We start from the raw sequence: 23997 nt of genomic DNA on the forward strand, positions 1-23997 counted from the left end.
TGTGATCTTTAAATGTTAGCCATTGCCTATCGACCTTCAACCCTTTAAGTATCATTCGCCAGTCTATTCTAGCCAATTCACGCCTCATACCGTCGAAGTTACCTTTCCTTAAGTTCAGGACCCTAGTTTCCGAATTAACTCTGTCACTCTCCATCTTAATAAAGAATTCTACCATATTATGGTCACTCTTCCCCAAGGGGCCTCACACAACAAGATTGCTAATTAGTCCCTTCTCATTACACATCACCCAGTCTAGGATGGCCAGCTCTCCAGTTGGTTCCTCGACATATTGGCCTAGAAAACCATCCCTAATACACTCCAGGAAATCCTCCTCCACTGCATTGCTACCAGTTTGGTTAGCCCAATCTATATGTAGATTAAAGTCGCCCATGATAACTGCTGTACCTTTATTGCTCACATCCCTTATTTCTTGTTTGATGCTGTCCCCAACCTCATTACTACTGTTTTGTGGTCTGTGCACAACTCCCACTTGCGTTTTTTGCCCTTTGGTATTCCGCAGCTCCACCCATACCGATTCCACATCATCCAGGCTAATGTCCCTCCTTACTATTGCATTAATTTCCCCTTTAACCAGCAACGCCACTCCGCCTCCTTTTCCTCTCTGTCTATCCTTCCTAAATGTTGAATACCCCTGGATGTTAAGTTCCCAGCCTTGGTCACCCTGGAGCCATGTCTCTGTGATGCCAATTAGATCATATCCATTAACTAATGTCTGTGCAGTTAATTCATCCACCTTATTCCGAATACTCCTCGCATTGAGGCACAGAGCCTTCAGGCTTGTCTTTTTAACACACTTTGCCCCTTTAGAATTTTGCTGTAATGTGGCCCTTTTTGTTTTTTGCCTTGGGTTTCTCTGCCCTCCACTTTTACTATTCTCCTTTCTATCTTTTGGTTCTGCCTCCATTTTATTTCCCTCTGTCTCCCTGCATAGGTTCCCATCCCCCTGCCATGTTAACTCCGAAGATTCCCTTTCCCCTTGGGCCTGCTGCGACGCGCTAGGCCCCGGTACATCACCCAGTGCATATCCATGTCCTAAATTAACCCCTAATGACTGAGTAGTGCCAGTATCTGATCCTGGTGCCTGCGGATGAGTGAAGTAGTGACCCAGTGCTTGGCTACTCTTACTCATCATCATCCTCCTCCCCCTTTTCTCCCTCGTGACTGGATTGGCGGGGGATGGAGAGCTCAGGCACAGGCTGCTAATCCACTGGCTCATTTTTCTGAAAGCAAGAGTCGCATTAAGGTGAGGGCAGGGAGGCAGGAATGGAGCAAGGAAGGCAGATAGAATGAGGAGGTGGAAAGCGATAAGGCCTGCTGCTGTAATGGAGAAGTGGGATAAAGAAGAGGGGATAAAGATACCATTGTTGCCCCTAGCAGGCTCAACATCTCCAGCAGCCACGTGGTCGACCACCTGCGAGCTAATGTGCCGCAGTACTCACTCCTCCAGGTTGGAAAGCTAGCGCAGTTCCGTTTCTCCCCCCCCGTACCCCCAGCCTCCTGCTGCTGCATCCTGTTGTGTGCCATCTTGGCCTGCAAAAGAAAGGAGACTGTGTGAGTGGTAAATAAAAACAGAAAATGCTGGCAATCTCAGCAGGTCAGCAACATATGTGGAGAGAAACAGTTAATATTTCAGGTCGATGACCCTTTGTCAGAACTGGCAAAAGTTCGAAATGTGACAGATTCTTAAGGAAGTGCAAGGGGCACCGAATTGGGTGGGGGGGAGGAAAGAACAAAAGGGAAGGTCTGTGATAGGGTGAAAGGTAGGAGAGATTTGAGAGACAAAAGGGATGGGCCAAATTGAGATGGTAATGGCACAAATTAGGAAACAAAAGATGAGACTTGATAGGATGTGAATGGTGGAATAAATACCAGCTTCCATGGGAAACAGGGAAAAAGGGGGTGTTTGTAAAAACAAAAGGGGAGGAAAGGGAACAAAATATGGGCAGAGGTTACAGTTTGAAATTGTTTGAACTCGATGTTGAGTCCAGAAGGCTGTAAAGTGAGTAAAAGTCCAGTTATATATGTGGAAGATATGCTTTCCGTGGTTAAATAGCTGTGAGTGTAGGCAAGATGTGAAATGAGGCTGTGACTGTGACTAAGCACAGATAGTTGGTGGTTGCCTGCTGGGTTAAGTGCTGGTTTGTAGAGTGTGCACAGACAGAGGCTCAGAGGCTGCTATATAAGAGTTGTGGAAACATGTATTCACCTTGACCACCAGAGTGAGGTCGCTGAATTTTTTGCGACACTGCGAAGTGGTTCTATCATCGACTGTACTGCCCGACACTGCCCGCAGCCACCTCTGGCCACATGGTCCTAAAAATCTGTGGAGTTGGCCTTTTCCCAGATGGTGGGAACAATACCTCCCTCCTTCCCTCGACTGCCCCTACCAATGTCTCCAACGCCAGGCCACTGAACTGAGTAGCCCTTGTATAAGGTTTTGCTGCAGCTATCACACACCATCCTTGCAGCTCAGTCAACTGAAGAAATGATGAGAATGACCAGATGCTGCTTGAAACGACATCCCCTTTAAGAATTGGAAAGAACCCGAGCAGCCCTATTATCAATGAATGAAAGTCAGCTGAAATTGGGTGCAGCCTTGGTAATAGCGCTCCTGCAGCGCCCCACTGAGGCCATTCGCGCCTCCGACACTGCCTTGCTACATTTCTGAAGGAAAGTGCTGTAAGGTGGGGGGTTGTGGGGTTGGTGTTGTGGGGTGTGTTGTGGTCTCTATGAGGGGGTCAGGTTCCCTTCTGACCAACTTGAGCGGTTTCGAATCGCTCCCCTTCCCTTGGGTTCTGTACTCTGGATTTATTTGGGGGGTGTGACAAAAGTGCAGAGGACACGGTTTTGATGCAAAGAACTTTGGTTTTATTACAGTCAAAGTAATACCGGCTTATTACTCTAGTCAGAAAATACACGGCCAAACTTACAATCACTCTAATAAAGAACAAGACAAGGAAAGGTACAAGGTCAAACTTACAATCACTCTAATAAAGTACCATACAAGGAAAGGTGCAAGGTCAAACTTACAATCATTCTAATAAAGTACCATACACTACACATTCAAAGGGGGTTGCAGTGAAATTATACCTCCCATCTCCCAATACCTAATTCTAGCTAGGTTAGACTCCAGGGCGGCAAGGATTTATGCTTACCAATTTTGATAGTTAATGGTAGATGGTGATGTTCTTCCTTCCTTTAGGACTTCAAGACTTCGAGGCTGGAGAAGTTAGTTTTACAACTGTCATTTTGATTTCTCTCCTTGTCTCTCTCACCTTGTCTCTTGTCTCTCCCTCTCGTCTAACCTCTGTTGAAAACAGTGGCCAGTTATACGATTGGTGAGATCTTACCACCAAATCTCTTCACAATCCTTTGTATAATTTCGGCGGGCTTGGTTCTTCTTTGTAATATTTTGTCGGGCTCGTTAAAGTTGATATATCTTGGGTGGGTTAATCTTCGAAAACTGTTTCCTGATGGAAAAATTAGTTTGGTCATTGCAATGTCCTTTTGTGCTTAGTCTTTCGCATACAGGCTGGATTGGGCCTCTTTGTGATGTATATGCTGAAAATGGTTTGTCCAGACCCATGTTGATGGGGAGCCACCTCTGGGTGATTTGAGATGGTAATGTCGCTTGGTGGAGGAAGATTTTCAAATACTCATTCTTGCAGACAGGTTACCTCAATAGCAAGAACATCCTTCCTCAGACTAGGAGACCAAAATTGAACACAATATTCCAGGTGAGGCCTCACCAAGACCCTGTACAGCTGCATTAAGACCTCTCTGCTTCTATATTCAAAACCCCTAGCTATGAAGGCCAACATACCATTTGCCTTCTTTACCGCCTGCTGTACCTGCATGCCTACTTTCAGTGACTGATGAACCATGACACCCAGGCCTCATTGCACCTCCCCTTTTCCTAGTCCGCCGCCATTCAGATAATATTCTGCCTTCGTGTTTTTGCCCCCAAAATGGATAACCTCACATTTATCCACATTATACTGCATCTGCCATGTATTTGCCCACTCACCTAACCTGTCCAAGTCACCCTGCAGCCTCTTAGCGTCCTCTTCACAGCTCACACCGCCACCCAGCTTAGTGTCATCCGCAAACTTGGAGATATTATACTCTATTCCTTCATCTAAATCGTTAATGTACATTGTAAAGAGCTGGGGTCCCAGCACTGAGCCCTGCGGCACCCCACTAGTCACGGCCTGCCATTCTGAAAAGGACCCGTTTATCCCGACTCTCTGCTTCCTGACTGCCAACCAGTTCTCTATCCACGTCAGTATTTTACCCCCAATACCATGTGCTTTGATTTTGCACACCAATCTCTTGTGCGGGACCTTGTCAAAAGCCTTTTGAAAGTCTAAATACACCACATCCACTGGTTCTCCCTTGTCCACTCTGCTCGTTACATCCTTAAAAAATTCCAGAAGATTCATCAAGCATGATTTCCCTTTCATAAATCTATGCTGACTTGGTACGATCCTGTCACTGCTTTCCAAATGTGCTGCTATTTCATCTTTAATAATTGATTCCAACATTTTCCCCACTACTGATGTCAGGCTAAGGGTCTATAATTACCCGTTTTCTCTCTCCCTCCTTTTTTAAAAAGTGGTGTTACATTAGCTACCCTCCAGTCCATAGGAACTGATCTCGAGTCGATAGACTGTTGGAAAATGATCACTAATGCATCCACTATTTCTAGGGCCACTTTCTTGAGGACTCTGGGATGCAGACTATCAGGCCCTGGGGATTTATCAGACTTCAATCCCATCAATTTCCCGAACACATTTTCCCGCCTAATAAGGATATCCTTCAGTTCCTCCTGCTCACTAGACCCACTGTCCCTTAGTACATTTGGAAGGTTATTTGTGTCTTCCTTCGTGAAGACAGAACCGAAGTATTTGTTCAATTGGTCTGCCATTTCTTTGTTCCCCATTATAAATTCACCTGAATCCGACTGCAAGGGACCTACGTTTGTCTTTACTAATCTTTTTCTCTTCACATATTTTGCAGTCAGTTTTTATATTCGCTGCAAGATTCCTCTCATACTCTATTTTAACCCTCCTAATTAAACCCTTAGTCTTCCTCTGTTGAATTCTAAATTTCTCCCAGTTCTCAGGCTTGTTGCTTTTTATAGCCAATTTATATGCCTCTTCCTTGGCTTTAACACTCTCTTTAATTTCCTTTGTTAGCCATGGTTGAGCCACCTTCCCAGTTTTATTTTTACTCCAGACAGGGATGAACAATTGCTGAAGTTCATCCATGTGATCTTTAAATGTTTGCCACTGCTTATCCACCGTCAACCCTTTGAGTATCCTTTGCCAGTCTATTCTATCCAATTCACGCCTCATACCATCAAAGTTACCTTTCCTTAAGTTCAGGACCCTAGTTTCCGAATTGACTGTGTCACTCTCCATCTTAATAAAGAATTCTACCACATTATGGTCACTCTTTTCCAAGGGGCCTCGCACAACAAGATTGCCAATTAGTCTTTTCTCATTACACATCACCCAGTCTAGGATGGCCAGCTCCCTGGTTGATTCCTCGACATATTGGTCGAGAAATCCATCCCTAATACAGTCCAGGAAATCCTCCTCCACCGCATTGCTACCAGTTAGGTTAGCCCAATCAATATGTAAACCTTGCTGTAATGACCAGCGAATCTGTTTTTGGTTGAGAAAAGAACTGGAATATTGAGAAGGTTATAGAGAAATTTAACAACACAGTGCTACTATCTGACTTGAGCTGGCATTATTTTGCTCCAGTCGGCCCACTGGGATCTTTAGTGTCCACCTAGACCACTGAAGCAGGCAGACAGCATCTTAAACCATTGACAATGTAGTACTCCCGTGTACTGCACTGGAATGTCAGCCTAGATTATGAGCAGTTAGTGGACAAATTAAAAAACAGAACAACAATGGTAATAATCTCTGGATTACTACCTGAGTAATGAGCAAATTTGTACAGAGTAAATAAGATCAGAGAGTTAAATACGTGGCTCAAAGACTGGTGTGGGAGAAATGGGTTTTGGTTCATGGGACACTGGCACCAGCACTGGGGTAAGAGGGAGCTGTTCTGTTGGAACAGCACTTAGACCGTGCTGGGACTCGGATCTTGGCAAATCAAAATTAGGGCTGTAGAGATGTCTTTAAACTAATTTGTGGGGGGTAGGGTTCAGGGGAGCGAAAATTAAAAAAGTCAAAGAATAAGGAGAAGGCAATAAATCAGGGTAGCACTGGGGGAAATTAAAACCAGAGCATGCCAGGAAGGGACAGGATGTATAAACATAAAGGTGAAGCAGAAAGTGGGGTCAAAGCAGGAAATACTGGTTAAAAAAAACAAATTTAAAAGCTCTTTATCTGAATGCAAGCAGCACCGTAAAGAAATTGATGAGTTGACGACACAAATAGATACAAATGGGTCTGATCTGATAGCCATTACAGAGACGTGGTTGCAAGGTGACCAAGGCTGGTAACGAAATATTCAGGGGTATTTGACAATTCGGAAGGACAGATAGAAAGGAAAAGGAGTTGGCGTAGCATTGTTATTAAAGGAGGAGATCAGTGTGTTAATGAGAAACGATATTGGCTCAGGAGATCAAGATGTTGAATCAGTTTGGGTGGAGATAAGGAATAATAAGGGGACAAAGTCGCTGGTGGGCGTAGTCTATAGGCCCCCTAACAGTAGTTACACTGTAGGACGGAGTATAAATCACAAAATAATGGAGACTTGTAAAAAAGAAACGGCAAATAATCATGGGCGATTTTAACCTTCACATTGATTGGACAAAGCAAATTGGCCAGGGTAGCCTGAGGAAGAGTTCATAGAGTGTATTCGGGATAGTTTCCTTGAATAGTAATAACCAGGGAGCAGGCTATCTTAGATCTGGTACTGTGTAATGAGACAGGATTAATAAACAATCTCCTAGTAAAGGATCCTCTAGGAATGAGTGACCATAGCATGGTTGACTTTCAAATTCAGTCGGAGGGTGAGAAAGTTGGTTCTCAAACCAGTGTCCTAAGCTTAAATAAAGGAGACTACAAAGGTATGAGGGCAGAGTTGGCTAAAGTGGACTGGGAAAATAGATTAAAGTATGGGACGGTTGGTGAGCGGTGGCAGACATTTAAGGAGATATTTCATAACTCGCAACAAAAATATATCCCAATAGAAGGAAAGACTGTAAGAAAAGGGATAACTGTCCATGGCTAACTAAGGAAATAAGGTACTGTATCAAATTGAAAACAATTGCATACAATGTGGCCAAATCTAGTGGGAGTCCAGAGGATTGGAAAATTTTTAAAAGCCAGCAAAGAACGACTAAAAAAATAATAAAGAGAGGGAAGATAGATTATGAAAGTAAACTAGCACGAAATATAAAAAATTCTTAGTCAGAATTTCTACAGGTACATAAAAAACAAAAAGAGTGGCTAAAGTAAATGTTGGTCCACTGGAGCATGAGACAGGAGAACAGGGAAATGGCAGAGATATTAAACAAATATTTGTCGGCCATTATCTATTACTTATCACGGTGGAAAACACTAAAAAATATCCCAGTGGATAATCAAGGGGCGAAAAGGAGGGAGGAAATTAATACAATTTCTATCACTAAAGAAGTAGTACTCGGTAAAATAATGGGACTAAAGGCGGACAAGTCCCCTGATGGCTTACATCCGAGGGTCTTAAAAGAAGTGGCTGCAGAGATAGTGGATGCATTGGTTGTAATCTAAAAAATTCCCTGGATTCTGGGAAAGTGCCAGCGGATTTAACGTCCCTATTTAAAAAAAGGAGGCGGACAGAAAGCAGGAAACTATAGACCAGTTAGCCTAACATCTGTCGTTGGGAAAATGCTGGAGTCCATTATTTAGGAAGCAGTAGCAGGACATTTGGAAAAGCATAATTCAATCAAGCAGAGTCAACATGGTTTTATGAAAGGGAAATCATGTTTGACAAATTTGCTGGAGTTCTTTGAGGATGTAACGAGCAGGGTGGATAAGGGGAAACCAGTTGATGTGGTGTATTTGGATTTCCAGAAGGCATTCGATAAGGTGCCACATAAAAGGTTACTGCACAAGATAAAAGTTCACAGGGTTGGGGGTAATATATTAGCATTGGCTAACTAACAGAAAACATAGAGTCGGGATAAATGGGTCATTTTCCGGTTGGCAAACAGTAACTAGTGGGGTGCTGCAGGGATCAGTGCTGGGTCCTCAACTATTTACTATCTATATTAATGACTTGGATGAAAGGACCGAGTGTAATGTAGACAAGTTTGCTGATGATACAAAAATAGTGGGAAAGCAAAGTGTGAGGAGGACACAAAAAATCTGCAAAGGGATATAGACAGGCTAAGTGAGTGAGCAAAAATTTGGCAGATGGAATATAATGTGGGAAGATGTGAGGTTATCCACTTTGGCAGAAATAATAGAAAAGCAAGTTAAATTTAAAAGGAGAAAAATTGCAAAGTGCTGGAGTACAGAGGGACCTGGGGGTCTTTGTGCATAAAACACAAAAAGTTAGTACAGGTGCAGCGCCTAAAATCCGGAACCCTTGGGACAGAGGCCATTCTGGATTCCAGACTTTTCCGGACTTTCGATTTGATTTCTGACATCACGAATCTGGAAACACCCGAGCCCGAGTTCGAGTATTCAGGCCAGCCCCGCCGAGGAAGTGTTGAGGCCGTCCGATCCCGCCGAAGAGGTGTTCGGGCCGTCTGACCCCACCGAGGAGGTGTTCGGCCGTCTGACCCCGCCGAGGAGGTGTTCGGCCGTCTGACCCCGCCGAGGAAGTGTTGAGGCAGTCCGGTCCCGCCGAAGAGGTGTTCGGGCCGTCTGACCCCACCGAGGAGATGTTCGGCCATCTGACCCCGCCGAGGAGGTGTTCGGGCCGTCTGACCCCACCGAGGAGGTGTTCGGCCATCTGACCCCGCCGAGGAGGTGTTTGGCCATCTGACCCCACCGAGGAGGTGTTCGGCCATCTGACCCCGCCGAGGAGGTGTTCGGCCATCTGACCCCGCCGAGGAGGTGTTCGGCCATCTGACCCCACCGAGGAGGTGTTCGGCCATCTGACCCCGCCGAGGAGGCGTTCGGCCGTCTGACCCCGCCGAGGAGGCGTTAGGTCGTCTGACCCCGCCGAGGAGGTGTTCGGCCGTCTGACCCCGCCGAGGAGGTGTTCGGCCATCTGACCCCGCCGAGGAGGTGTTCGGCCATCTGACCCCGCCGAGGAGGTGTTCGGCCGTCTGACCCCGCCGAGGAGGTGTTCGGGTGGCCCCGCCGACGTGTTCAGGCCCCACCAAGGAGGTGTTCAGGCTGTCTGGTCCCACCGAGAAGTGTTCAGGCTGTCTGACCCCGCCAAGGAGGTGTTCAGGCTGTCTGGCCCCGCCAAGGAGGTTTTCAGGCTGTCTGGTCCCACCGAGAAGTGTTCAGCCGTCTGACCCCGCTAAGGAGGTGTTCAGGCTGTCTGGCCCCGCCAAGGAGGTGTTCAGGCTGTCTGGCCCCGCCAAGGAGGTGTTCAGGCTGTCTGGCCCCGCCAAGGAGGTGTTCAGCCGTCTGACCCCGCCAAGGAGGTGTTCAGGCTGTCTGACCCCGCCAAGGAGGTGTTCAGGCTGCCTGGCCCCGCCAAGGAGGTGTTCAGGCTGTCTGACCCCGCCAAGGAGGTGTTCAGGCTGTCTGGTCCCACCGAGAAGTGTTCAGCCGTCTGACCCCGCCAAGGAGGTGTTCAGGCTGTCTGACCCCGCCAAGGAGGTGTTCAGGCTCTCTGGCCCCGCCAAGGAGGTTTTCAGGCTGTCTGGCCCCGCCAAGGAGGTGTTCAGGCTGTCTGGCCCCGCCAAGGAGGTGTTCAGGCTGTCTGGCCCCGCCAAGGAGGTGTTCAGGCTGTCTGACCCCGCCAAGGAGGTGTTCAGGCTGTCTGACCCCGCCAAGGAGGTGTTCAGGCTATCTGGCCCCGCCAAGGAGGTGTTCAGGCTGTCTGACCCCGCCAAGGAGGTGTTCAGGCTGTCTGGCCCCACCAAGGAGGTGTTCAGGCTGTCTGGCCCCACCAAGGAGGTGTTCAGGCTGTCTGACCCCGCCAAGGAGTTGTTCAGGCTGTCTGACCCCGCCAAGGAGGTGTTCAGGCTGTCTGGCCCCGCCAAGGAGGTGTTCAGGCTGTCTGGCCCCACCAAGGAGGTGTTCAGGCTGTCTGACCCCGCCAAGGAGTTGTTCAGGCTGTCTGACCCCGCCAAGGAGGTGTTCAGGCTGTCTGACCCCGCCAAGGAGGTGTTCAGGCTGTCTGGCCCCGCCAAGGAGGTGTTCAGGCTGCCTGGTCCCACCAAGGAGGTGTTCAGGCTGTCTGACCCCGCCAAGGAGGTGTTCAGGCTGTCTGACCCCGCCAAGGAGGTGTTCAGGCTGTCTGACCCCGCCAAGGAGGTGTTCAGACTGTCTGGCCCCGCCAAGGAGGTGTTCAGGCTGTCTGACCCCGCCAAGGAGTTGTTCAGGCTGTCTGACCCCGCCAAGGAGGTGTTCAGCCGTCTGACCCCGCCAAGGAGGTGTTCAGGCTGTCTGACCCCGCCAAGGAGTTGTTCAGGCTGTCTGACCCCGCCAAGGAGTTGTTCAGGCTGTCTGGCGCCGCCAAGGAGGTGTTCAGGCTGTCTGGCCCCGCCAAGGAGGTGTTCAGGCTGTCTGGCCCTGCCAAGGAGTTGTTCAGGCTGTCTGACCCCGCCAAGGAGGTGTTCAGGCTGTCTGACCCCGCCAAGGAGTTGTTCAGGCTGTCTGACCCCGCCAAGGAGTTGTTCAGGCTGTCTGGCCCCGCCAAGGAGTTGTTCAGGCTGTCTGACCCCGCCAAGGAGGTGTTCAGGCTGTCTGGCCCCACCGAGAAGTGTTCAGGCTATCTGGCCCCACCGAGGAGTTGTTCAGGTGGCCTCGCCGAGGTGTTTGGGCCGTCTGGCCCCACCGTGGAGGTATTCGAGCAGGCCCTGCCAAGGAGGTCGTGGGCGGGCTGGTGAGGAGGCCCCGAATTAAGGGCAGTGGTGGTGGGGCGAGGCGAATGGCGGCGAGGCGAGGCATGAAGTTGGGCAGCGGCGGGACCCCGAGGTCAGCAGGGTTATCAGGTCCGGATTCCGCAACATTTTACCGATTCCAGACGACCCTGCCACCGATTGGTCCAGAGTCCGGATTCTGTAATATTCAGGATTCCGGAACTCCGAATTCTCAATGCTGCACCTGTATGCACATAATCAGGAAGACAAATGGAATGTTGGCCTTTATTGCAAGGGGGATAGAGTATAAAAGCAGAGAAGTCCTTCTACAACTGTACAGGGTATTGGTGAGGCCACACCTGGAGTACTGCATGCAGTTTTGGTCTCTGTATTTAAGGAAGGATATACTTGTTTTGGAGGTTGTTCAGAGAAGGTTCACTCGGTTGATTCTGGAGATGAAGGGATTGACTTATGAAGATAGGTTGAGTAGGTTGGGCCCATACTCATTGGAGTTTAGAAGAATGAGAGGTGATCTTATCGAAACATATAAGATAATGGGGGGGGGGGGTTGACAAGGTGCATGCAGAGAGGATATTTCCACTGATTGGGGAAACTAAAACTAGGGGACATAGCCTCAGAATAAGGGGCTGTACATTTAAAACTGAGATGAGGAGGAATTTCTTCTCTCAGAGGGTTGTAAATCTGTGGAATTCTCTACCCCAGAGAGCTGTGGAGGCTGGGTCATTGAATATATTTAAGGTGAAGATGGACAGATTTTTGAGCGATAAAGGAGTAAAGGGTTATGGGGAGCGGGCAGGGAAGTGGAGCTGAGTCCATGATCAGATCAGCCATGATCGTATTAAATGGCGGATCAGACTTGAGGGGCGAAATGGCCTACTCCTCCTATTTCTTATGCTCTTATGTAGATTATGTGCTTGAACCTCACAGTCTTCTGACTCAATATTGGGGGTGCTACCAACTGAGCCACGCTGGCTCAGAATGAGAACAATGTCCCATTGCTGCAGAGACGAGCAATGGTGCCACAATATTGCATGGGACACAATTGTATCTGTTGATGAATTGAAGGGGAAGCTAGATAAACACATGTGGGAGGAAGGATTAAAAAGCTCTGCTGATGGGTGGGAGAAGGTTCGTGTGGAACATACACTTGTGGAGCATAGACCAGTTTGGCCAAATAGCCTGTTTTTGTGGTGTACTTTCTATGTAATTGCAGTACAGGGGTATCTGAATCTTCTAAAGGATAGCCATGATACTACAGGAGAGCTTGTAATTTTATTACAGGAGAGCTCTGCACTATGTGTAGCATTGCCCAGGAAAACATTTTACAATTCACAATGTAGCACAGAAAGGGTTAATACCCGGACATTGGGTTCAATTTTAATCCTATCCGCCCGGCGGAAACCGATACAGTGGCCAGTAAAAATGAGCAAGTTACTTACCCGCTCCGATCCCAGCCTTTAACCGCAATGGTTTTGCAGGCGATTAAAGCAATTGGGAGTCTCATAAACTTTTCAAATCAGTGTCCGATGACGTCATTTGGACCAGAGCCCGAGTGGAGAACCCACCACAGCTTTCCCGCTGGGCAGAAGCAGATCGGCAGCTGGTCTGAAGTCAGCAGAGGTTCTTCTGGTGAGTCTAAAATTCTCCTTTGTGGGACCAGGAGCACCAGGAGTGCTTCTCCCGACCCCGTGAGGAAAGTCGCAGCCTCCCCTGATTATCCCCGGGAGACGCTCCCGGAAGCCCCTCCCCGTCACTTACCTGGCGGGTGGCCCAAGGCTGCAAAATCTTCGCCTGGCAGCAACCAATCTGGACTCTGTCCATGCCCGAACCAGGCAGCGAGTGGGCGAGGAGCTTTAAATTAGGCCCGGGATGTTAGAAAAGCCCAAGCCTGAAATTTAGGCCTGCTCACCCGAGACCTGGGTTAAAATCAACCCCATTGTCTCCGGTTCATACAGTGTATGGGGGCAGCTTGGCTGAAAAGTTCATGAAAATTAAATGAATATTTTGATAATTAAACAGCTCTTGGAGACCAGCAGAAAGGGTAAAGTTACATGAAAAATAGTCAGTCAGCAGAGTTTGATTTACAGGCTCCGCTTTACCTTTCTATATTTTTGCCATTACTAATACACTGCTTGTACATAATGCTTTTTTTCAGAAGCTGGAAAGCTTTCAATGTTTGGAAAGTCAATGTCCGCAACCTAAAGACCAGCAACAGCAGGTAGGTTGGAACACTAATAGTTCTGAGGTTCACAGTGACTTTGAGAGAGCTTGTTTACTGACACTTCTAAAAGGTGCAGCTCCTTGTCGAAGGAGGTGGGAAAGAGCAAGGCAATGGGAATGGGACTAAAGGGACAGGGTGCCAGTTTAACTCTTTCACAACTCAATGGGACTCCAGTTAATGACAATCAAATGCTAATTAGTCATTCTTTCCCCATCTCCACTGAAGACACTGTCTGGTGCTGAAATACAATTCCAAGAGCCGCTGCTTCATGTTTCACACGAGGATGTGAGCATTGGCTATTTGATCATGGGTGCTGGCACCCTATCCTGTACTTACCCAGCACCTATATATAGGTGCACCTTCTAGGAGGAGGGGTAACATGTTGAGAGGGACTCTGGGTAATTTCACCCTCCCTAACATGTATCACACCCCTCCGCCATCACATGCTAACTCAACATCAGCTAACTCAACACAGACCAGCGATCAAACAGAGTCACATTTTACATTGTAGAAGGAAACCATTCAGCCGATCGCTCCTGTGTCCTCTCTCTGAAAGAACTCTGCCCTTAGTCGCTTTGCATTGCCCTTTCCACATAGCCTTTAAAAAAATTATTTTATAAATATCTATCTACTTTTCTTTTAAAAGCCATTACAGATTCTGTTTTCACTACTGTTTTGGGTAGGACATTCCATTAAACAATAAATTGCTGCATTCAAGCCAAGCGATTCTGAGAGATTGCAGCAGTGTGTGTGTGTGTGTGTGTGTGTGTGTGATGAGATTAAAGGGAGTTGGAAATACTGAAGAAGAATCTGTAATGAAATACCGATTGAGATCTATAAAATATTCTTTGAATTTTTACATAGAATTACATTGATTATACACCACAGGAACAGACCATTTGGCCCAACCAATCCTTGCCAGCTTTATGATTCACTCGAGACTCCTCCCATTCTTACTCATCTAATTCTATCAGCATAGCCCTCTATTCCCTATTCCATTTTTCCTCGTATGCTTATTTAGCTTCTCTTTAAATGGTATTTTTTGGTATAAGTTGCTAGTTTGAGTCATAAAAATACTGGAAATTGACAGCAGTTTGTTCAGTATCTGAGAGAGAAAGATAGGTTACTGTAACTTCAGAATGGTTAATTTTAGTGAAATAGTGATTATGTGGAGGACAGTGAGGCTACAAAGGTGGAGGTGAAATTTGAAGTGTTAGTCAGTGGAATGCGAGCCAATAGTCAATGGGGGATTGAAGCGACACTGGTCTAGTGTCAAAAATATAGAATGATAGGCACAGTAGGAGGCCATTCGGCCCATCGGCCGGTGCTGGCTCTTAATTAGACAAGGGTTCGTCTGGAATTGGAAGCCCGGACCTCACTCAATCTTCACTTATCAATCCCAAAGTGAGAATCATCTCCTAAACCTACGAGCCTCAGATATTCTTATTTAGTCTTAGAAACGTAGAAACATAGAAATTTACAGCGCAGATGGAGGCCATTTCGGCCCATCGTGTCTGCACCGGCCGACAAAGAGCCGCACGACCCTCGGTCAGCAGCCCTGAAGGTTACATATAAACCTATGAACAATGGCGGAAAGGCAAAGAGCACCCAGCCCAACCAGTCCGCCCCACACAACTGCGACACCCCATGCACTGAAACATTCTACACTCCACCCCAAAATATCCTTTTAGAGGATGACACTGTTTAGTGCGGTGCGTGACAATACTGTCCATTCCCCTCCAGGACCTGCATTTACAGTTGTCCTATCAAAAACCAAACAAAAACAGGAGTGGAGCCACTCGGCAGCCGTGGAGAGAATACCAGACAGTCGATGCTTCAGCTGAACACCAACAGCCTTGTCTTTCCTCGGCGTCAGCTGCGAGAAGCGTTTCAGAGTTACAGCATCTGCGGTATTGTTCTATGCAAGAATGAATCTGTGCCCGTCTGATCCCAGAGGGTAATGGGCAACACAGAACAGGAGAAATTTCACACTGGTAGGCTGTCAGCTTCCCTAGTACTGTGCAGGCAATCGAAAGATGTACCTTGGTGCAGGGTTTTCTCTGAGATTGGTGAAAGCACTTTCCTGAGGAAATGATAAAAGCTTACATTTATATAGCACCTTTTAACGTAGTAAATCGTCTCAAGGCATTGCAAAGGAGCATGATCAGCCAAAATCTGACACCAAGCCACATCAGGAGATATTAAAAATAAGATCGGAAAATGCTGGAAATGCTCAGCAGGTCAGGCAGCATCTGTGGAGAGAGAAACATAGCTAATGTTTTAGGTCAATGAACCTTTATCAGGAATATTAGGACAGGTGACCAAAAGCTTGGTCAAAAAGGTAGCGTCTTAAAGGAGGAGAGGCGGAGAGGCTTAGGGAGGGAATTCCAGAGCTTAGGGCTTGGCAGCGAGATGCATGGCCGTCAAAGGTGAAAATCGGGAATGTTCAAGAGGCCAGAATTGGAGGAGTGCAGAGATCTCAGACAGTTGTAGGGCTAGAGGAGGTTACAGAGATGGGAAGGGCAGAGGCCATGGAGAGATTTGAAAATGAGAATTTTCAATTTTAAAACGAACTCTCCTCACAGGTGAGATGGAAAGTTAAGCTTCTACTTTGCCTGCTCAGCCCTGCTCTCTGAAGGGTCTTCTCTCTCTGAGTATTTCTCTCTTTTCTTTATTTTACCACTTTCTCTCGTTGATTCTATTTTTTGTTGCCAGGCTCATTCTGCTGAAGCAGCTGTTTTTTGCCGACGAGATCTTTCTACGCTGCCTGTGTTATATCCGTGACTTGTGTGAAGCAGCCAGCTGCAGCAACGGAGGTCTGGGGATCGGAGAAAATGCCATTTCTTTTGTGAAGGCAAGTCTGCTTACTTTTAATCTCTCTTGCCTCCGAGTCAGAAGGTCGTGTGTTCAAGTCCCACTCGAGAGACTTGAGCACAAAATCCAGGCCAACACTCCCAGTGCAGTGTCAGAAGTGCCGTCTTTCGGCTGAGACATTAAGCCGAGGGCCCGTCTGCCCTCTCAGGTGAACATAAAAGATCGTGCAATACTATTTTGAAGAAGAGCAGGGGAGTTATCCCCAGTGTCCTGGCCAATATTTATCCCTTAACCAACATCACTAAAACAGATTATCTCGTTGCTGTTTGTGGGATCGTGCTGTGTGCACATTGGCTGCTGCAGTTCCTACATTACAACAGTGAGTACACTTCAAAAGTACTTCATTTGGTCTGAAGCACTTTGGGATGTCCTGAGGTTGTGAAAGGTGCTGTATAAATGCAAGCCTTTCTTTTCCTTTAGTTTCCCACCCCTGCACTCACATTGGACTGTCCAAGAGGGCAATTATTTGGGCAATGTTTATCTCTTGGATCTGTCAGATTCACCCTATAACTGCATGCTAGCAATTGCTTGAGTGAGAGGTGCTGGAATCATAGAATCATAGAAATTTACAGCACAAAAGGAGGCCATTTCGGCCCATAGTGTCCGGGCCGGCCAACAAATAACTATTCAGCTTAATCCCACTTTCCGGCTCTTGATCTGTAGCCCTGTAGGTTATGGCACTTTAAGTGCACATCCAAGTATCTTTTAAATGTGGTGAGGGTTTCTGCCTCTACCACCCTTTCAGGCAGTGGATTCCAGGCGCCCACCACCCTTGGGTGAAAAAAATTCTCCTCAAATCCCCTCTAAACCTCCCCACAATTACTTTAAATCTATGCCACGTGGTTGTTGACCCCTCTTTTAAAGGAAATAGGTCCTTCCTATCCACTCTATCTAGGCCTTTCATTATTTTATACACCTCACTGAGGTTTCCCATCAGTTTCCTCTGTTCCAAAGAAAACAAACCCAGCCTATCCAATCTTTCCTCATAGCTAAAATTCTCCAGTTCAGGCAACATACTCGTAAATCTCCTGTGTACCCTCTCTAGTGCAATCACATCTTTCCTGTAATGAGGTGACCAGAACTGCATGCAGTACTCTAGCTGTGGTAAACTAGTGTTTTATACAGTTCAAGCATAACCTCCCTGCTCTCTTGTATTTTATGCCTTGGCTAATAAAGGCAAGTATTTTAAATGCCTTCTTAACCACTTTATGGGTCAAGTTACGGCCTGAGTTGCTCCTATTTTTTTGGAGCAACTGGTTTAGAATGGAGTATCTTAGAAATTGCAATTCTCGGCCTTTAGTTTGCTCCAGTTCCAGTCAGTTGGAACAGTTTCATTTTGGAACAGATTTTTTTTTTCAAAAGGAAGCATGTCCGGCCACTTACGCCTGTTTTGAAAGTTTAGGCAGTGAAAACTTATTCCAAACTAACTTAGAATGGAGTAAGTAGATTTTTGTACGCTCAGAAAAACCTTGCCTACACTTAGAAAATCAGGCGTAGGTTACAAATCAGGCGTAGGGAATGGGGGGGGGGAGGGAAGTTTACAAACATGAAACACATCAGTTTTACAAATAAAGAGCCATCATCAATAATAAATGATAAATAAATTAATAAATCAACCAATACATCAATCAAAAAAAATTAATAAAAAATAAAAAGAATGTAGAAATTAATAAATAAAAAATGACGTTTCTGCTCACCGAATGCAGCACCGGGAGCCCTCCAACAGCATGCTGGGACGGGGCCCCCCCAGTGTGTCTCTCTCTGTCTCTGTCAGTGTCTCTCTCTCTCTCTCTCTCTCTGTCTGTCTGTCTGTCAGTCAGTGTCAGTGTCTCTCTCTCTGTCTGTCAGTGTCTATGTGTTTCTGAGGGGGGAGGAAAGGAAGGGGGGCCGGAGGGAGGGGGGGAGAGGAGAGGGAGGGAGGGGGAGAGGAGAGAGAGTGGGGGGGGAGGAGGAGAGAGAAGGGGGGAGAGGAGAGGGAGGAGGCTGAACGGGCCCGGTCGACGTGAAGAAGCCGGGCTGAAGACTTCGGGCGGGGCCCGCCCCCAGCAAGATACCAGGCGGGCAGGCCCCGCCGAAGGAAGAGGGAGCGGACCAGACTTGAAGCGGGGGGAGGACGGGAGAGCCGGAGCGGGGGGGGAGCGGGCAGCGGAGCGGGAGCTGGGGGGGAAGTGCGGGAGCGGGCAGCGGAGCGGGAGCTGGGGGGGGAGGGTGGGTGGGAGCGGGCAGCGGAACCGGAGGCAGGGGAGGGGAGCGGGCAGCGGGGCGGGAGCTGGGGGGGGGGGGAGCGGGCAGCGGAGCTAGAGGGAGCGTGAGCTGAACAGGGGAGGAAGCTGGAGCCACAGCCAGAGCAGGAGCTGGACGAGGAAGGTGCAGCCTGATCTTCGCCGCCCCAGTGAGGCCATTCGGCCAGGGCTAGGGGCGGTGTGCTTCAGGCCCCTCCCACACAGTTTCGGGTGCCTGGAGCTACTACACATGCGTGCCCACTGCAGCGCACATGTGCAGAGGTCCCGGCACTGTTTTCAGCGCAGGGACCTGGCTCCGCCTCCCACAGCTTGTGCTGCGCCGCGCCGAGGGCCTGGATTGACCTGAGGGAGTGGAGAATACCGAGGTAAGTTTTCGGCGCGGTTTTGTGCGCGGAAGTCAGGCGTGGCTCGCGGGGCTGCGCCGTTCTAGGCGCTGTCCGAAACTTGACCCCTATCTATCTGGCCTGCTAACTTCAGGGATCTGTGGACCTGCATTCCAAAGTCCCTTTGTTCCTCAACACTTTTCAGTGTCCTAACATTTAATAGTGTTCCCTTGCCTTGTTAACCCTCCTTAAATGCATTACCTCTCACTTCTCTGGATTGAATTCAATTTGCCACTGTTCTGCCCACCTGACCAGTTCATTGATATCTTCCTGCAGTCTACAGCTTTCTTCTTCATTATCATTATCAATCACACAGCTAATTTTTGTGTCATCAGCAAACTTCTTAATCATACCCCTTACATTCAAGTCTAAATCATTGATATATACCACAAAAAGCAAAGGACCTAGTACTGAACCCTGCGGGACCCCACTCGAAACAGCCTTTCAGTCATAAAAACACCCATCAACCATTACATTTTGCTTCCTGCTTCTGAGCCAATTTTGGGTCCAACTTGCCACTTTGCCTTGGATCCCATGGGCTTTTACTTTCATGACCAGTCTGCCATGTTGGACCTTATGAACAGCCTTGCTAAAATCCATATACACTACATCAAACGCACTACCCTCATCGACTCTCCTGGTTACCTCCTCAAAAAATTCAATCAAGTTAGTCAGACATAACCTTCCCTTAACAAATCCATGCTGACTGTCCTTGATTAATCCGTGTCTTTCCAAATGAAGATTTATCCTGTCCCTCAGAATTTTTCCCAATAATTTTCCACCACTGAGGTTTGGCTGACTGGCCTGTGATTACTCGGCCTATCCCTTTCTCCCTTTTTAAACAAAGGTACAATGTCAGCAGACTTCCAGTCCTCCGGCACCTGTAGCCAGAGAGGAATGGAAAATGATGGTCAGAGCCCCTGCTATTTCCTCTTTTGCTTCTCTTAATAGCCTGGGATACATTTCATCCGGGCCTGGGGATTTATCCACTTTCAAAGCTGCTAAACCCCTTAATACTTCCTCTGTCACTATGTTTATTTCATCTAATATTTCACACTCCTCCTCCCTGATTGCAATGTCTGCATCGCCCCTCTCTTTTGTGAAAACAGACACAAAGTATTAATTCAGAACCATACACAGGTCTTCTGCCTCCACACACATATTACCTTCATGGTCTCTAATAGGCCCTACTCTTTCTTTCGTTATCCTCTTGCTCTTAATATTTATAAAACATGTTTGGGTTTTCCTTGATTTAATTTGCCTTCTCTTTGCTTTCTTAATTACCTTTTTAATTGCGCCCCTGCACTTACTATACTCCTCTAGGGTTTCTGCAGTATTGAGCCCTCGGTATCTGTCATAAGCCTCCCTTTTTTCCTTTTTCCTACCCTGTATGCCCCATGACATCCAGGGGTCTCTAGATTTGTTCGTCCCGTCCTTTTTCTTTAAGGGTACATATTGCTCTGAACCGTCAGGATCTTCTTCTTGAATGCCTCCCACTTCTCTGACACTGATTTTCCTTCAACTAGCCATACCCAGTCCACTTTGGTGAAATCACATCTCAGCTTAGTAAAATTGGCTTTCCCACAAATGAGAACTTTTATTCCTGGTCCATCTTTGTCCTTTTCCATAACTACCCTAAATCTAACTGAATTATGATCACTAGCACCAAAATGCACTCCCACTGATACCCCTTCCACCTGCCCAGCTTCATTCCCCCAAACCAAGTCAAGAACTGCCCCCTACTGACTAAAACGTTCTCCTGAATGCATTTTAGGAATTCCGCACCCTCTATACCTTTCACACTAATTTTATGCCAGTTAATGTTAGGGTGGTTGAAATCCCCTGCTACTACTGCCCCATAGTTTCTGCACTTCTCAGAAATTTGGCTACACATTTGCTCTCCTATCTCCCTCTGACTGCTTGTGGGGGGGTCTATAGAACACTCCCAGGAGTGTGATCACCCCTTTTTTGTTCTTCAATTCAACCCATATGGCTTCATTTGATGATTCTTCTAACATATCATCCCTCCTCACAGCTGTAATTGTTTCTTTAATCAATACTGCGACCCCCCCCGCCCTTTTTTATTGCGCTCTCTATCCCGTCTGTAAACCCTGTAACCAGGAATGTTGAGCTGCCATGTCTGCCCTTCTTTCAGCCATGTCACAGTAATAGCTGTATTGGCCCTGAAATCCCGGTCCTCTGCTTCCCGCGTGAGCTTGCCAGAAAATGGCGCAAATCATCCCGCAACTACCTTTTGCTGCTGCTCCCACCAGAGATCCCGGTCCCGAGGCCTCTTCTTGCGCAACGGAGTGCGTTCACATTGGGATGTCCGCAGGAGTCCGAAACTCCTATTACCATGAATGAGAAACACCCTAAACACCCAAACACTACATAAAAAATGGAAAAAAAAAACATCACATAAATACATTATAGAAATTAAAGTTGATAGAAATGTTTTTGATAAAAAAAATGTACAGATTTTTTTTTAAAGTTTTAATTATGGTTTAAAATAAACTTACCTAAGTGGGCAGGGTTTTTAACATTAAAAAATGTTTTTTAAATTTAATTTGATATGTTTTTGTATGTTTTAAAACTCTTACACTGGTAAAAGTAGGTTATGCGCCTGCTTTTACCAGGCACAAGAGTTTTAAGGACAGTTGCAGGGCAAGAGATTGGCAAATAATGCAATCTCTGCCGTGGGATTGTCCTTCTCACCAAGATGCGTCGATCGGTCAAACCAGAAACTTGACAGATCGGAAAAGCCGGTTTTCGGCGCATGCGCATTGCGCGCCTAAAGCCGACTTTTGCAATGCCTTCCCGGGTCCGTACATACTCCGTACAGACCCGGGGAGGCTGGGATTTCAAGGCCAATATAATGCTCACAAGTGTCCATCTGTGCTCTCAGCTTATCTGCCTTATTCCCTAGACTCCTTGCATTGAAGTATATGCCATTTAGCACTGCCAAATTCACTTGTTGTATATTATCTAGCCTTTGTTTCCTCTGCCTTCTAAATTCACTTTCTAAATTTCTGATTTCCAAATCCAGCTTTGTTTCTCTCCCTTCTGAATCTACTCTCAGGTTCCCATACCCCTGCCAAGCTAGTTTAAATTTCCCCAACAGCACTAGCAAACCCCCTCGCAAAGATATTGGTCCCAGCTCTGTTGAGGTGCAGCCATCCGGCTTGTACAGGTACCATCTTCCCCAGACACCGCCCAATGCCTCAGGAATCTAAAGCCCTCCCTCCTGCACCATCTCTCCAGCCACGCATTCATCTTCTCTATCCTCCTATTCCGATACTCAGTAGCACATGGCACCAGGAGTAATCCGGAGATTACTACCTTTTGGGTCCTGCTTTTTAATCTCTCTCCTAGCTCCCTAAAATCTGTCCACAGGACCTCATCCCTCTTTCTTCCTATGTCATTGGTGCCGATATGGACCACGACCTCTGGCTGTTCACCCTACCCCCTCAGAATGTCCTGCAGCTGCTCAGTAGCATCGTTGCCCCTGGCACCAGGGAGGCAACATACCATCCTGGAGTCAGATCTGCGGCCGTAGAAACGCCTGTCTGCTCCCCTGACCAGTGAATCCCCTATCACTATAGCTCTTCCACTCTTCTTGCTCCCCCGCCCCCTGTGCAGCTGAGCCACCCGTGTTTCCATTGACTTGGCTCTGGCTGCACTCCCCAGAGGAACCATCACCCCCACCAGTACTCAGAATAGAATACTGGTTGGAGAGCGAGATGCACTCAGGGGACTCCTGCACTACCTGCCTGGGCCTCCCCTTCTGTTTGGCGTTCACCCATTCCCTCTCTGCCTGCACACTCCTAAGCTGTTGGGTGTCCACCTCCAGAAACGAAGTTCTCAGTCTCGCGGATGCACCGCAGTGACTCCAGCCCCGAAACATGGATCTCAAACTGCTGTAGCTGGTGACACTTCCTGCACACCTGATCGTCCAGGCCATGAGAAGGGTCCAGGGCTTCCCACGTGGCACAGTATGTGCATTCGATGCGACTGAGCTGCCCTGCCATCCCTCTATTTAATAGGCTAAGAACTAACTTAGCAAAAATAAACTTAAAACTACTCACCAATCAGCTCCTTCGCTTGTGCCGACGTTACTTTTTCTACTCTGACGTCACCCTTTCGAATTCTGCCTCTGTTGAGTCGCTCCCGCTCTTGCTCTTGCGCTGCTCTCGCTCTGCTCCCGCTCTGAGTCTCGCTCTGATCCGCTGCCTCCTCCGGTCTCGAGCCTCCACTCCGCGATCCTTTTATCGCCGCTCCCACTCCCGCTCTCGCTCTCGCTCGGCTCTCGCTCTTACTCTGCTCTCGCTCTGCTCCTGCTCAGATCTTGCCCAGGTCTGCTGCCTCCTCCGGAGTGGATGCCTTATCTCAACCACTTCCTCTTTCACTATGACTTTGGCACCATCTTTTTCCTTAGTAAAGACTGATGCAAAGTACTCATTTGGTACCTGAACCATGTCCTCTGCCTCCATGCGTAGGTCTCCTTTTTGGACCCGAATCGACCCACCCCTCCTCCTACTATTTATATGCCTATAGAAGACTTTTGAATTCCCTTTTGTGTTAGCTATCAATCTATTCCCTATTCTCTCTTTGCCCTTCTTATTTTCTTTTTCACTTCCCTCTGAACTTTCTGTATTCAGCCTTATTCTCACTTTTATTCTCAAGCTGACATCTGTCATAATCACTCTTTTTCTGCTTAATTTTACTCTCTATCTCTTTCGTCATCCAGAAAGCTCTGAGTTTGGTTACCCTACATTTCCCCCTTGTGGGAATGTACTTCAAATATCCCCAGACCATCTCCTCTTGTTCGGTTACAGTTTTGCCTGTCAATCTATGATTCCAATTTACTGGGCCAGATCCATTCTCAATCCACTGAAATGGGATTTCCTCCAATTAAGTATTTTTACTCCAGATTGCTCCCGGTCTTTTTCCATAGCTAATCCAGTTCCCTAAATGTTCCCATACTGACACTTGGCCACTTGCCCCACCTCATTCCCCAGAACCAGATCCAGCAATGCCTCCTTCCTTGTTGGACTGGAAACATACTGATCAAGAATATCGCCCTTCTCCCCCCCATCCTCAGCCTATTTGCCGTTGAAACCCTTATCCATGCCTTTGTTACCTCCAGACTTGACCATTCCAATGCTCTCCTTCCCGGCCTCCCATCTTCCACCTTCTGTAAACTTGAGCTATCCAAAACTCTGCTGCCCATATCTTAACTTGTGCCAAGTCCTGTTCACCCATCACCTGTGCTTATCGACC

General features: G+C 47.5%; 1 protein-coding gene across 1 annotated transcript in view; it reads left to right on the top strand.

The window, feature by feature from the left end:
* The window catches only part of LOC139266717 (dynein axonemal heavy chain 6-like), a 580613-nt gene that overhangs the window by 304187 nt on the left and 252429 nt on the right, over nucleotides 1-23997 (top strand). Inside the window, exons 9-10 of the mRNA XM_070884303.1 lie at nucleotides 13152-13214; nucleotides 15933-16071. Coding sequence (XP_070740404.1) covers nucleotides 13152-13214; nucleotides 15933-16071 — 202 coding nt within the window. The remainder of the gene's footprint in view (nucleotides 1-13151; nucleotides 13215-15932; nucleotides 16072-23997) is intronic.

This window comes from Pristiophorus japonicus, chromosome 7 (genome assembly GCF_044704955.1).
Source record: "Pristiophorus japonicus isolate sPriJap1 chromosome 7, sPriJap1.hap1, whole genome shotgun sequence".
Lineage (NCBI taxonomy): Eukaryota > Metazoa > Chordata > Chondrichthyes > Pristiophoridae > Pristiophorus > Pristiophorus japonicus.